This window comes from Cherax quadricarinatus, chromosome 28 (assembly GCF_038502225.1).
Source record: "Cherax quadricarinatus isolate ZL_2023a chromosome 28, ASM3850222v1, whole genome shotgun sequence".
Taxonomy (NCBI): Eukaryota; Metazoa; Arthropoda; class Malacostraca; order Decapoda; family Parastacidae; genus Cherax; species Cherax quadricarinatus.
Window position 1 is genome coordinate 22,010,951 of NC_091319.1, and position 15,402 is coordinate 22,026,352.

Sequence of the window (15,402 nt, forward strand, 5' to 3'; positions counted from 1 at the left end):
CAGTGGGAAATGGCCAACGTCTTAAAAAAAAAAAGTACCATTTTTTTAATTTACCTTTGCAGAACAAAGCTTGAGCAAATTAAGACCTTTGCCACAAGTGAAAGCTTCCCGTAACACGTCATGGAGAAAGGGAGGGATGGAAGAGAGATCCCGAAGAGTGTAGCCATTTGTCCAGTAGCTCCTATCTCGTTTCAGTAATGATCTCCCATCAATGTCAATCATAAATTCTTGCCCAGGATCTGAGCACACACCTTCATATATCCAGTCCTCCAAGTACCTGTGGTATTGTGGATAAATTAAGATTATATCAAGCAAATAGTCTCTCCTCACTTAACGAAGTACTCGCTTCTAACGACTGCTTGGACTTATGACCAGCTCTCTGACCAGTATGCATACTTAAGTAATGTATATTAGAGCTGATTTCCTCTATTCTATTTATTACAATATACAGTACACTACTGTATAAACATTTTAAAATATACTAAAAATGTTATAAATGGTGCAAAGGTGACATTAAAACAATATCAAAAGATGGTTGACACAAACCCACTACCAGTATAGTATGCCTCTTGCTTAACCCTTTGAGGGTCCGTCCCGTAGATCTACGGCTTTACGTTCAGCGTCCAAACCGTAGATCTACGTCATGAGCTCAGCTCACTCTGATAAACTGTGAGTGGTACATTTGGGCCTAGATATGAGAGAATACATCTATGTGGTATGTGTGCACCACATAAAACAGATCCTGCAGCACACTGTGTATAATGAGAGAAAAAACTGAAATCATGATTTTTCGATTAAAACAGCGACTTTGCAGTGTTTTTCCGTATGTTTTTTATAGTTCTATTTGCGATTTCTTGGTCTCATTTGATAGAATGGAAGACATATTACAGAAATAGAGATGATTTTGATTGGTTTTAGCACTGGAAATGGCTTGAAACTGAGCTCAAAGTAGCAGAAATGTTAAATTTTTGCCGATATTCAAGAGTAAACAAACGACCTCACATGTCTAATACACGCCAGCTGGTGGGTCTAATATGCATTCACAAATATGGTGATGATATTTATACAATTATTACAGTATTGCATAACAGTAAATCTTCTATTTTTTGGCGTGAATAAAAATTCTTTATGTAAATAAAAAATCAAAATGGAATTTATTTGTAAAGCCTCAAAACGTAACTAATGAACAGAGGAAATGTTAGTTTAGTTCCAGGAATACCTACATTGTTTATTCTGGACCCTATTTTGAAATTGGAATATTTTGAACTTTGTGTTAAATTGGCCAAATTAACAATTTCCGATCACTTTAATTTGTAGTTGAAACAGTTGACTTGGCGATTTCTTGTGCTCAATCGATAGAATAGAAGTAATACTAGTGAAATAGCTAAGAATTTGGTTGACTGGAATAATGTAATTGGCCTAAAATGGGAGTCAAAGTCGGTAAAATCGCTGATTCGTAAATATCGCTGACACATCAAAATTCGCGAGAGCATAATTTCATCAATTTTCCATCAAATTTCGTACTTTTTGTTTTATTACCTTCACAAAAAGATTCTCTACCATTTCATAAGAAAAAATAACAAATTTTTTTTTTTTAAATTCTTGGACACTGGGGTAGTATTCTGGGTCCCTTATTATTCTTATGTTATGTCAATGATATGCCTATCAGTGTCAAGTGCAAACTCCTACTGTATGCAGATGACAGTGCTCTGTTAGTGTCAGGTAAAGACCCACTAGATATTGCTAATGTTTTAACACTGGAACTGGAGTCCTGCAGCAAATGGTTAGTTGACAACAAACTATCATTACACCTAGGGAAAACTGAAGCCATTCTCTTTGGCACGAAACATAAACTGAGAAGGGTAAATAATTTTAATGTTCAATGTAATGGGGAGCCCATCACTTTGGTTTCATCAGTAAAATATTTGGGAATCCCCTTTGACCCATACATGTCAGGAGAATTGATAGGGAACAGTGTAGTAAAGAAAGCGAATGCCAGACTGAAGTTCCTGTATAGACAAGCACAGAGTCTACCTACTGAGGCTCGCAGGACCCTATGTCTAGCCCTTATACAATGCCATATGGATTATGCTTGCTCTTCTTGGTACTCTGCCTTGACAAAAAAACTGAAAGATAGACTGCAAATCACCCAGAACAAAATCGTAAGATTCATCCTGGGGCTGGGACCAAGAGAACATGTAGGCCAGGATGAATTACAGCAGTTGGATATGCTGAATGTTGAAGACAGAGTAAAACAACTGAAGCTAAATCATGTTTATAAAATTGCTCACAAACAATGTCCAGAATATCTTGCTGTCAATTTTGTCAAGGTTGGGAACCAAAGCAATCATAGTACTAGGGGGAGAGAGCACAACTTTGTAGTACCCACAGTCAGTGGCCAGGCTTCAAACACCTTTTATTGTACAGCAATAAAGGAATGGAACAGACTGCCCGCACATGTCAAAGCCAGTCATAGCATGAACCAGTTCAAGAAGACTGCCAAAAGGTGTCTGATGAATGTAGCTACAGAAAGGGAGGGGAATGATTTTCTATTTTTTAGCTAACATACGTGTAAATTTTACCTTATTCCTAGTAATGACCCTCGTATTGTAGATAGTCTTAATGACCTTGGTGTAGTAGATAGTCTTTTTAGTATGATAATAAGTTATCTTCATTGTAGAATAATAAGAAAATATTATAACCTTTATATTATAATAATAAGGTAAAAGGACACCAAATGAAATAAGTCACTCTGTCTGACTTTTTTGGGTTATCCTAGGTTCTCTACACACATGCTGCTATGTATGATAATTCTATGTAACTGTATTTATGTATACCTGAATAAACTTACTTACTTACTTACTTACCACTTCAGATTTGGGCCTTGGACCCTGAAGGGGTTAATGACCAATTCATTTATCGACCGACTCATAGGAATGGAACTCCGTCATTAAGTGATGAGAGACAGTAGATAAATAATACATAATACAGTCTATCCCTACTTAATTAGTGCAGGCACTGGACTTCTCATCTCCAAGTACATTATATTAATTAGTACAAGTAGCATAAGTTAACAGTGTGCCTAATGCCTACAGAATTAACCACATTTTTTAAATATTATCAACCTAATTTATGCTACAATTTCATGTATTAAAAACCTGCAATTAACAGTGCTTAGCTATATACATTTATCAATTTTAAAAAGAAAAATACTTTATAATACACTACTGTATATCTTATCTAATAAAGAAACATGTGATTTTTTCTTGCTCACCTAAAGAAAGGCGCACAAGCATTCTTAAAGACTGACATAAGTAACAGAAGACACGCTTGGTCCTTGGTAAGAATAACTTGGTTAAGTAACTCTCCGAGGAGACTAAGACCTCTCAGCATTTCTTGGTGGCCTTCTGTGACTACTGATGTGTGTTGTAACCCATGGCCAGTTTCAGTGTCTGTAGTTTTATTGTCAGGTACAAGCCGCCTGGTTGTAGTATAATTCTTATAGCAGTTTGAGGAAATATGAAAGAGGTGGGCAACAAATTTGATCTTCTTTAGCAGATGTTGAGCTCTCTCCTGCAGTCTAGGAAGGTGAGTTTCTCCACTTAGGGAAAACACCATTCCCCTGAAATTAAAACAATGAAAGTGCAGTGAATATTAGTACCAATATGTTTTAAAACAGGAATTTCTAGGAACAACTTTTTTTTAACATACCAGCCATCACCATCTGAAGTACAGTGACCCAAAAAAGAAGATACACTTTCACTACCATTCATTCAGTCACTGTCTTGTCAGAAGTGTGCTGACATCATAGATCAGATGACCCTCCAATCTGTAACATCCCCACCCCTCCTTCAGAGTGAAATCACTGTACTTCCCACCCCCAGGACAAGTCCAGCTAACCTGTTTCCCAGAATTGCTTCACAAATATTACCTTCCTCACACTCAAGCATTATGTAAAAAAAAAAAAAGGCATTCACTCACTCCTATCTAACACATTCACACATGCCTGTTAGATGTTCAAGCCCCTTGCACACAAAACTTCCTCCTACCTTTCTTAGGGCCACCCTGACTCCTCGTTCCCCCCACCCCAGATTTATGCACACCCCTAGTCATCTGAGTTTGTTTAATCTTCTGGACGCTTGCTGGAGTTCCAGCAAGCGTGCGTGAGCGTGTTAGATAGGAGTGAATGGAGACGAATGGTACTTGGGACCTGACGATCTGTTGGAGTGTGAGCAGGGTAATATTTAGTGAAGGGATTCAGGGAAACCGGTTATTTTCATGTAGTCGGACTTGAGCCCTGGAAATGGGAAGTACAGTGCCTGTACTTTAAAGGAGGGGTTTGGGATATTGGCAGTTTGGAGGGATATGTTGTGTATCTTTATACGTATATGCTTCTAAACTGTTGTATTCTGAGCACCTCTGCAAAAACAGTGATAATGTGCGAGTGTGGTGAAAGTGTTGAATGATGATGAAAGTATTTTCTTCTTGGGGATTTTCTTTCTTTTTTTTGGGTCACCCTGCCTCGGTGGGAAACGGCCGACTTGTTGAAAGAAAAAAAAAAAAAAAAGGTAAAACTTTATAATCAATATATACTTACTGGAGGGAGAGAGTATGGAGGAGGTGAATGTATTCAGATATTTAGGAGTGGACGTGTCAGCAGATGGGTCTATGAAGGATGATGTAAATCACAGAAATGATGAGGGGGAAAAAGGTGAGTGGTGCACTGAGGAGTCTGTGGAGACAAATAACTGTCTGTGGAAGCAAAGAGGGGAATGTATGAGAGTATAGTTATACCAATACTCTTATATGGGTGTGAAGCATGAGTGGTGAATGTTGCAACAAGAAGAAGGCTGGAGGCAGTAGAGATGTCATGTCTGAAGGCAATGTGTGGTGTGAATAAAATGCAGAGAATTCGTAGTTTGGAAATAAGGAGGAGGTGCAGGATTACCAAAACTATTATCCAGAGGGCTGAGGAGGGGTTGGTGAGGTGGTTTGGACATGTAGAGAGGATGGAACAAAACAGAATGACTTCGAGAGTGTATAAATCTGTAGGGGAGGGAAGGCGGGGTAGGGGTCAGCCTAGGAAAAGTTAGACGGAGGGGGTAAATGAGGTTTTGTGTGCGAGGGGCTTGGACTTCCAGCGGGCATGCGTGAGCATATTTGATTGGAGTGAATGGAGAGACATGTTTTTTTGGATTTATCGTGCTGTTGGAGTGTGAGCAGGGTAACATTTATGAAGGGATTCAGGGAAACCGGCAGGCCGGACTCGAATCCTGGAGATGGGAAGTATGGTGTCTGCACTCTGAAGGAGGGGTGTTAATGTTGCAGTTTTATAACTGTAGGGTAAGCACCCCTCTGACAAGACAGTGATTGAGTGAATAATGATGAAAGTTTTTCTTTTTCGGGCCACCCTACCTTGGTGGGACACGGCCGATTTCTTAATAATAATAATATTATACTTTCAATATCTGCATTTACCTCAAATGTTTATCACTCCATTGTGTCCACCTAAGGTTAATAATCAAAATTGTAATTCTTCCCTACAAAACTGATGAAAGTCATATAGCATGACCTAATAGAATATTCAAGTCTCTTGTATTCATTGTAACTCACCTAATGACCATATGTACTGTTACTGCCCTATTAATTTTAACTTAGTTTTAAGTTTGCCCGAAATGCTTTGCATACAAAGGGGCTTTTGGCATGTACACCCAAGTATTATATTCCTTTATACAAACATGTATCATGCCGAAATAAAATATTATTATTATTATTCCTAGGTAGTAGGTTGGTAAACAGCAACCGCCCAGGGAGGTACTACCGTCCTGCCAAGTGAGTGTACAATGAAAACCTGTAATTGTTTTACATGATGGTAGGATTGCTGGTGTCTTTTGTCTGTCTCATAAACATGCAAGATTTCAGGTATGTCTTGTTACTTCTACTTGTGCTTAGGCCACACTACACATACATGTACAAGCATATATATACACACCCCTCTGGGTTTTCTTTTATTTTCTTTCTAGTTCTTGTTCTTGTTTATTTCCTCTTATCTCCATGGGGAAGTGGAACAGAATTCTTCCTCCGTAAGCCATTTGTGTTGTAAGAGGCGACTAAAATGCCAGGAGCAAGGGGCTAGTAACCCCTTCTCCCATATAAATTACTAAATTTAAAAGAGAAACTTTCGTTTTTCTTTTTGGGCCACCCTGCCTTGGTGGGATACGGCCGGTGAGTTGAAAGAAAGAATTATTATTATTATTATTATTATTATTATTTTTATATTATATTATTATCTTTCAATAAACTGGACATATCCCACCAAGGCAGGGTGGCCCAAAAAGAAAAAACCAAAAGTTTATCTTTAGCAATGTATACAGGAGAAGGGGTTACTAGCCCCTTGCTCCCGGCATTTTAGTCACCTCTTACAACACACAATGGCTCATGGAGGAAGAATTCTGTTCCACTTCCACATGGAGATAAGAGGAAATAAACAAGAACAAGAACAACTAACAAGAAAATAGAAGAAAACCCAGAGGGGTGTGTATATACACATATACAGTGGACCTTCAACTTATGATATTAATCCATTCCAGAGAGCTCATCGTTAGACGAAATTATCATAAGTTGAATTAATTTTTCCCATGTGAAATAATGGAAATCCAATTAATCCATTCCAGATGCCCAAAATTATGAAAAAAAAAAAAATTACCACATGAAATATACATTTTTCTACACACACAAAAAGAAGGATACATGCACAATATACTGTACTAAATGAAGAATAAATGACATGTAGTGATTAGACACTGTTTTTCTTGAACACTCTGGGATTTTCAGAGTGATACATGAGTAAAGGCTTCACTTTGCAATCCCCACTAGCATTACAACAAAACATGAGAGTTAGCCTGTCTTTCATAGGCTTATGTCTTGGGAGTGCCTTTTTCTCCTGAGTAATGTAGGTCCTGTTTGGCATTTTCTTCCAGAACAGGCCTGTTTCTTCACAATTAAACACTTGTTGGGGTTGGAATTTTTCAGCTTCACCATGCCTTATCACACTGTGTATGCCACTACGATTCTTAAATCTCTCAAACCAACCTTTGCTGGTCTTAAATTCACCAATATGAGCACTAATTCCAGGCATTTTTTCCTGTTCACCTGGGTGTTAGTCGACTAGTGTGGGTTGCATCCTGGGGGACAAGATTAAGGACTCCAATGGAAATAAGTTAGACAGTCCTCGATGATGCACTGACTTTCTTGGGTTATCCTGGGTGGCTAACCCTTTGGGATTAATCTTTTCTTGGTAATTGTTTCTCGTTAAGCCACACCAACAACAGTCTCTCCACGTCTTTGAATAGTACAACTGACGGTGGTGCAGCAACAGCAGTTGACCATGGTACAGCAGCAGCTGACTGTGGTGCAGCAGACCATGGTACAGCAGCAGCAGCTGACAGTGGTACAGCAGCAGCAGCAGACAGTGGTACAGCAGCAGCTGACAGTGGTACAGCAGCAGCAGCAGCTGACAGTGGTGCAGCAGCAGCTGACCGTGGTACAATAGTATTTCTCACCCTTTTTACCACAGGGTTGGCACTAGAAGTTTTCTTTGGACCCATGGTGGCTTATTTAGCAGGTATAAGCACTAAAAACAATGGCATAATACAAAATTTATCGAATGTATGCGTGTAACCGTCTGCCTTGGCTTGTAAACAATGGCACTAGCTGAGCAGAGGCACTCTGGCCAGACGGACCGCGTTCAGGATGAATGATGTAAGTCGAGTTTTTCTTCATAGGTTGGGGTAAAATTTTTACGCTGACGTGCTTCATAAGTCGATTTTATCATAAGATGAGGCCTTTGTAAGTCGGGGGTTCACTGTATATGTATGTGTATACATATACAGTGAACCCCAACCATATCCCACCATATCCCACTGAGGCAGGGTGGCCCAAAAATAAAAACTGAAGTATTTCTTTTTAAATTTAGTACAGTGGACCCCCGGTTAACAAACTTTTTTCATTCCAGTAGTATGTTCAGGTGCCAGTACTGACCGAATTTTTTCCCATAAGGAATATTGTGAAGTAGATTAGTCAATTTCAGACCCCCAAACATACACGTACAAACGCACTTACATAAATACACTTACATAATTGGTCGCATTTGGAGGTGATCGTTATGCGGGGGTCCACTGTAATTTGTACAGGAGAAGGGGTTACCAGCCTCTTGCTTCCGGCATTTTAGTTGCCTCTTACAGCACGCATGGCTTACAGAGGAAGAATTCTGTTCCACTACCCCATGGAGATAAGAGGAAATAAACAAGAACAAGAACTAGAAAGAAAACAAAAGAAAACCCAGAGGTGTGTGTATATATATGATTGTACATGAATGTGTAGTGTGACCTAAGTGTAAGAAGAAGTAGCAAGACGTACATGAAATCTTGCATGTTTATGAGACAGAAAAAAAGACACCAGGAATCCTACCATCATGTAAAACAATTACTGGCTTTCGTTTTACACTCACTTGGTAAGACGGTCGTACCTCCCTTGGTGGTTGCTGTCTACCAACCTATTACCTAGATTATTATTACTATTATTACTATTTCTTCTTCTTTCAACACACCGGCTGTATTCCAACGAGTGGGGTGGCCCAAAATGAAAAACCAAAGTTTCTCCTTTTACATTTAGAAATATATACAGGAGAAGGGGTTACTAGCCCCTTGTTCCCGGCATTTTAGTCGCCTCTTACGACACGCATAGCTTCCGGAGGAAGAATTCTGTTCCACTTCCCCATGAAGATAAGAGGAAATAAACAAGAACAAGAACTAGAAAGAAAATAGAAGAAAACCCAGAGGGGTATGTATATATATGCTTGTACAGTGAAACATATAAGTGAACAGTATTTAGATAAGGCTAAAGAGGTCTTTGTGGCATTTATGGATTTGGAAAAGGCGTATGACAGGGTGGATAGGGGGGCAATGTGGCAGATGTTGCAGGTGTATGGTGTAGGAGGTAGGTTACTGAAAGCAGTGAAGAGTTTTTACGAGGATAGTGAGGCTCAAGTTAGAGTACATAGGGAAGAGGGAAATTATTTCCCAGTAAAAGTAGGCCTTAGACAAGGATGTGTGATGTCACCGTGGTTGTTTAATATATTTATAGATGGGGTTGTAAGAGAAGTAAATGCGAGGGTCTTGACAAGAGGCGTGGAGTTAAAAGATAAAGAATCACACATAAAGTGGGAGTTGTCACAGTTGCTCTTTGCTGATGACACTGTGCTCTTGGGAGATTCTGAAGAGAAGTTGCAGAGATTGGTGGATGAACTTGGTAGGGTGTGCAAAAGAAGAAAATTGAAAGTGAATACAGGAAAGAGTAAGGTTATGAGGATAACAAAAATATTAGGTGATGAAAGATTGGATATCAGATTGGAGGGAGAGAGTATGGAGGAGGTGAATGTATTCAGATATTTCGGAGTGGACGTGTCAGCGGATGGGTCTATGAAGGATGAGGTGAATCATAGAATTGATGAGGGGAAAAGAGTGAGTGGTGCACTTAGGAGTCTGTGGAGACAAAGAACTTTGTCCTTGGAGGCAAAGAGGGGAATGTATGAGAGTATAGTTTTACCAACACTCTTATATGGGTGTGAAGCATGGGTGATGAATGTTGCAGAGAGGAGAAGGCTGGAGGCAGTGGAGATGTCATGTCTGAGGGCAATGTGTGGTGTGAATATAATGCAGAGAATTCGTAGTTTGGAAGTTAGGAGGAGGTGCGGGATTACCAAAACTGTTGTCCAGAGGGCTGAGGAAGGGTTGTTGAGGTGGTTCGGACATGTAGAGAGAATGGAGCGAAACAGAATGACTTCAAGAGTGTATCAGTCTGTAGTGGAAGGAAGGCAGGGTAGGGGTCGGCCTAGGAAAGGTTGGAGGGAGGGGGTAAAGGAGGTTTTGTGTGCGAGGGGCTTGAACTTCCAGCAGGCGTGCGTGAGCGTGTTTGATAGGAGTGAATGGAGACGAATGGTTTTTAATACTTGACGTACTGTTGGAGTGTGAGCAAAGTAACATTTATGAAGGGGTTCAGGGAAACCGGCAGCCCGGACTTGAGTCCTGGAGATGGGAAGTACAGTGCCTGCACTCTGAAGGAGGGGTGTTAATGTTGCAGTTTAAAAACTGTAGTGTAAAGCACCCTTCTGGCAAGACAGTGATGGAGTGAATGATGGTGAAAGTTTTTCTTTTTCGGGCCACCCTGCCTTGGTGGGAATCGGCCAGTGTGATAATAATAAAAAAAAAAAAATGTATGTGTAGTGTGACCTAAGTGTAAGTAGAAGTAGCAAGATGTGCCTGAAATGTTGCATATTTATGAGACAGAAAAAAGACACCAGCAATCCTACCATCATGTAAAACAATTACAGGCTTTCATTTTACACTCACTTGGTAGGACGGTAGTACCTCCCTGGGTGGTTGCTGTCTACCAACCTATTACCTAGATTATTATTACTATCATTATTTTTTTTTTTCAACAAGTTGGCCATCTCCCACAGAGGCAGGGTGACCCAAAGAGATAGAAAATCCCCAAAAAGAAAATACTTTCATCATCATTCAACACTTTCACCTCACTCACACATAATCACTGTTTTTGCAGAGGTGTCCAGAATACAACAGTTTAGAAGTATATACATATAAAAATACACAATATATCTCTCCAAACTGCCAATATCTCAAACCCCTCCTTTAGAGTGCAGGCAATGTACTTCCCATTTCCAGGACTCAAGTCCAGTTATATAAAATAACCGGTTTCCCTGAATCCCTTCAGTAAATATTACCCTGCTCACACCCCAACAGATCATCAGGTCCCAAATACCATTTGTCTCCATTCACTCCTATCTAACACGCTCATGCACGCTTGCTAGAAGTCCAAACCCCTCGCCCACAACACCTCCTTTACTCCCTCCCTCCAACCTTTTCGAAGACGACCCCTACCCCGCCTTCCTTCCCCTACAGATTTACACGCTCTCCATGTCATTCTACTTTGATCCATTCTCTCTAAATGACCAAACCACCTCAACAAACCCTCCTCAGCCCTCTGACTAATACTTTTATTAACTCCACACCTCCTCCTAATTTCCACACTCCGAATTTTCTGCATAATATTTACACCACACATTGCTCTTAGACAGGACATCTATCTCCACTGCCTCCAACAGCCTCATTGCTGCAGCATTTACAACCCAAGCTTCACACCCATATAAGAGCGTTGGTACTACTATACTTTCATACATTCCCTTCTTTGCTTCCATAGATAACATTTTTTGCCTACACATATACCTCAATGCAACACTCACCTTTTTTCCTTCATCAATTCTATGATTAACCTCATCCTTCATAAATCCATCCGCTGACACGTCAACTCCCAAATATATGAAAACATTCACTTCTTCCATACTCCTCCTCCTCCCCAATTTGATATCCAATTTTGCTTTATCTAAATCATTTGATACTCTCATCACCTTACTCTTTTCTATGTTCACTTTCAACTTTCTACCTTTACACACATTCCCAAATTCGTCCGCTAACCTTTGCAATTTTTCTTTAGAATCTCCCATAAGCACAGCATCATCAGCAAAAATTAACTGTCACTTCCCATTTTGTATTTAATTCCCCATAATTTAATCCCACCCCTCTCCCGAACACCCTAGCATTTACTTCTTTTACAACCCCATCTATAAATATATTAAACAACCATCGTGACATTACACATCCCTGTCTAAGACCTACTTTTACTGGGAAGTAGTCTCCCTCTCTTCTACCCATCCTAACCTGAGCCTCACTATCCTCATAAAAACTCTTTACAGCATTTAGTAACTTACCACCAATTCCATACACTTGCAACATCTGCAACATTGCTCCCCTATCCACTCTATCATATGCCTTTTCTAAATCCATAAATGCAATAAAAACTTCCCTACCTTTATCTAAATACTGCTCACATATATGCTTCAATGTAAACACTTGATCTACACATCCCTTACCCACTCTAAAACCTCCTTGCTCATCCACTATTCTACATTCTGTTTTACCTCTAATTCTTTCAATAATAACCCTACCGTACACTTTTCCTGGTATACTCAGTAAACTTATTCCTCTAAAATTTTTACAATCTCTTTTGTCCCCCTTCCCTTTATATAAAGGGACTATACACGCTCTCCGCCAATCCCTAGATACCTTCCCCTCTTTCATACATTTATTAAACAAAAATACCAACCACTCCAACACTATGTTCCCCCCTCCTTTTAGCAATTCTGTCATGATCCCATCAGTTCCAGCTGCTTTACCCTCTTTCATTCTACGTAATGCCTCCCGCACCTCCCCCACACTCACATCCTGCTCTTCTTCACTCCTAAAAGATGATATAGCACCTCCTTGGCCAGTGCATGAAATTACCGCCTCACTTTCTTCGTCGACATTTAAAAGTTCCTCAAAATATTCTCGCCATCTACCCAAAACCTCCTTCTCCCCATCTACTAACTCCTCTTCTCTGTTTTTAACTGATAAATCCATTTGTTCCCTAGCCTTTCTTAACTTGTTTAACTCACTCCAAAATTTTTTCTTATTTTCATTAAAATTCCTTGACAGTACCTCACCCACTCTATCATCCGCTCTCCTTTTGCACTCTCTCACCACTCTCTTCACCTTTCTTTTACTCTCCATATTCTCTAATCTTCTTGTAACACTTCTGCTTTGTAAATACCTCTCATAAGCTAACTTTTTCTCTTTTATCACACCCTTTACTTCATCATTCCACCAATCACTCCTCTTTCCTCCTGCACCCACCCTCCTATAACCACAAACTTCTGCCCCACATTCTAATACTGCATTTTTAAAACTATTCCAGCCCTCTTCAACCCTACCACTACTCATACCTGCACCAGCCCACCTTTCTGCCAATAGTTTCTTATATTTCACCCGAACTTCCTCCTCCCTTAGTTTATACACTTTCACCTCCCTCTTACTTATTGTTGCCATTTTCCTCTTATCCCATCTACCTCTTACTCTAACTGTAGCTACAACTAGATAATGATCCGATGTATCAGTTGCCCCTCTATAAACGTGTACATCCTGGAGCCTACCCATCAATCTTATATCCACCAATACATAATCTAACAAACTACTTTCATTACATGCTACATCATACCTTGTATATTTATTTATCCTCTTTTTCATGAAATATGTATCACTTATTACCAAACCTCTTTCTACACATAGCTCAATTAAAGGCTCCCCATTTTCCTTTATCCCTGGCACCCCAAATTTACCTACTACTCCCTCCACAACATTTTTTCCCACTTTAGCATTAAAATCCCCAACCACAAGTACTGTACTCTCACACTTGGTTGAAAACTCCCCACGCAATTACTCAACATTTCCCAAAATCTCTCTCTCTCTCCTCTATACTTCTCTCTTCCCCAGGTGCATAAACGCTTACTATAACCCACTTCTCACATCTAACCCTTATTTTACTCCACATAATCCTTATATTAATACATTTATAGTCCCTCTTTTCCTGCCATAGCTTATCCTTCAACATTATTGCTACTCCTTCTTTAGCTCTAACTCTATTAGAAACCCCTGACCTAAATCCCATTTATTCCTCTCCACTGAAACTCACCCACCCCCTTCAGCTTTGTTTCACTTAAAGGCAGGATATCCAGCTTCTTCTCAATAAATAACAAAAAGGCACAATACCGTGACTGGAACGATACACAAATAACCCGCACATAAAAGAGAGAAGCTTACGACGACGTTTCGGTCCGACTTGGACCATTGACAAAGTCAATGGTCCAAGTCGGACCGAAACGTTGTCGTAAGCTTCTCTCTTTTATGTGCGGGTTATTTGTGTACAGCTTCTTCTCATTCATAACATCCACAATCGTCTCTTTCTTATCATTCGCACAACATCCATGCACATTCAAACTTCCCACTTTGACAGTTTTTAGTAATTTTTCCAGGAAAAGGGGTTACTGTACTAGCCTATTGTTCCCGGCATTTTAGCTGACTTTTACAACACGCATGGCTTATGGAGGAAAGATTCTTATTCCACTTCCCCATGGATATAAAAGGAAAAGTAATTAGAACAAGAACTAAGATAAAATCAAAGAAAACTCAGATGAGTGTGTATAAATAAACGTGTACGTGTATGTTTAGTGTGACCTAAGTGTAAGTAGAAGTAGCAAGACGTACCTGTAATCTTGCATTTTATGAGACAGACAAAAGACACCAGCAATCCTACCATCATGTAAAACAATTACAGGCTTTCGTTTTACACTCACTTGGCAGAACGGTAGTACCTCCCTGGGTGGTTGCTGTCTACCAACCTACTACACAATTATTATTATTATTATTAAATGTCCAAGCCACCTCAGTAACTCCTCAGCCCTCTGAATAATAATTTTTTGGTAAGCCATGCCACCTTCTAATCTCAAAACCACCAATTCTCCGCATAAAAATAACATTCACATTACACATTGCCCTCTGACATGATATACCAACTGCCTCCAGTCTTCTCTTCACTGAAACATATAATACCTAATTTCATACTCATATATGAGTGGTGTTAGTACCACTATACTCAGGAATATTTCTTTTTACCTCCCTGGATAAAGTTCACTGACCCCCTACCCCCCATAATTCTATGGCTCAACTCATCTTTCAGACACTTCCAATGATAAGTCCACTCCCAAACTCTAAACACATTTACTTCCTTCATATGCCTTTCTTAGATAGGGATGTCACATTGGAGAGAGGGAGTATGGAAGAAGGGAATGTTTTCAGATATCTGGGAGTTGACTTGTCAGCAGATAAGTTTATGAAGGATGAAGTTAACCATAAAACTGATGAAGAAAAAAGATGAGTGGTTGAGGTATCTGTGGAGACAAAAAATGTTATCCATGGAGGCAAAGAAGGGAATGTACGAAAGTATAGTAGTACCAACACTCTTACATGGGTGTGAAGCTTGGGTTGCAAATGCTGCAGTGAGGAGGTGGCTGGAGGCAGTGGAAATGTCCTGTCTAAGGGCAATGTGTGGTGTAAATATTAAGCAGAAAATTCGGAATGTGGAAATTAGGAGGAGGTGTGGAGTTACTAAAAGTATTAGTCAGAGGCTGAAGAGGGAATGTTGAGGTGGTTTGGTCATTCAGAGAGAATGGATCAAAGTAGAATGACTTCGAGAGCGTATAAATCTGTAGGGGAAGAAAGGCAGGGTAGGGGTCGTCCTCGAAAAGGTTGGAGGGAGGGGTAAAGAAGGTTTTGTGGTTGAGGGGTTTGGACTTTCAGCAAGCATGTGTGAGCGTGTTAAAAAGGAGTGAATGGACATGAATGGTTTTTGGGACCTGACAAGCTGTTGGAGTGTGAGCAGGGTAATATTTTG

General features: G+C 39.9%; 1 protein-coding gene across 8 annotated transcripts in view; it reads right to left on the reverse strand.

Moving 5' to 3' along the window:
- The window catches only part of LOC128693175 (gamma-tubulin complex component 6), a 464,079-nt gene that overhangs the window by 160,033 nt on the left and 288,644 nt on the right, over window positions 1–15,402 (reverse strand). For all 8 annotated transcript variants that reach the window (XM_070089457.1, XM_070089462.1, XM_070089461.1 and 5 more), the window contains 2 exons: window positions 3,275–3,622; window positions 55–277 (listed from right to left, as the gene is read on the reverse strand). In XM_070089457.1, the coding sequence (XP_069945558.1) occupies window positions 55–277; window positions 3,275–3,622 (571 nt within the window). The remainder of the gene's footprint in view (window positions 1–54; window positions 278–3,274; window positions 3,623–15,402) is intronic.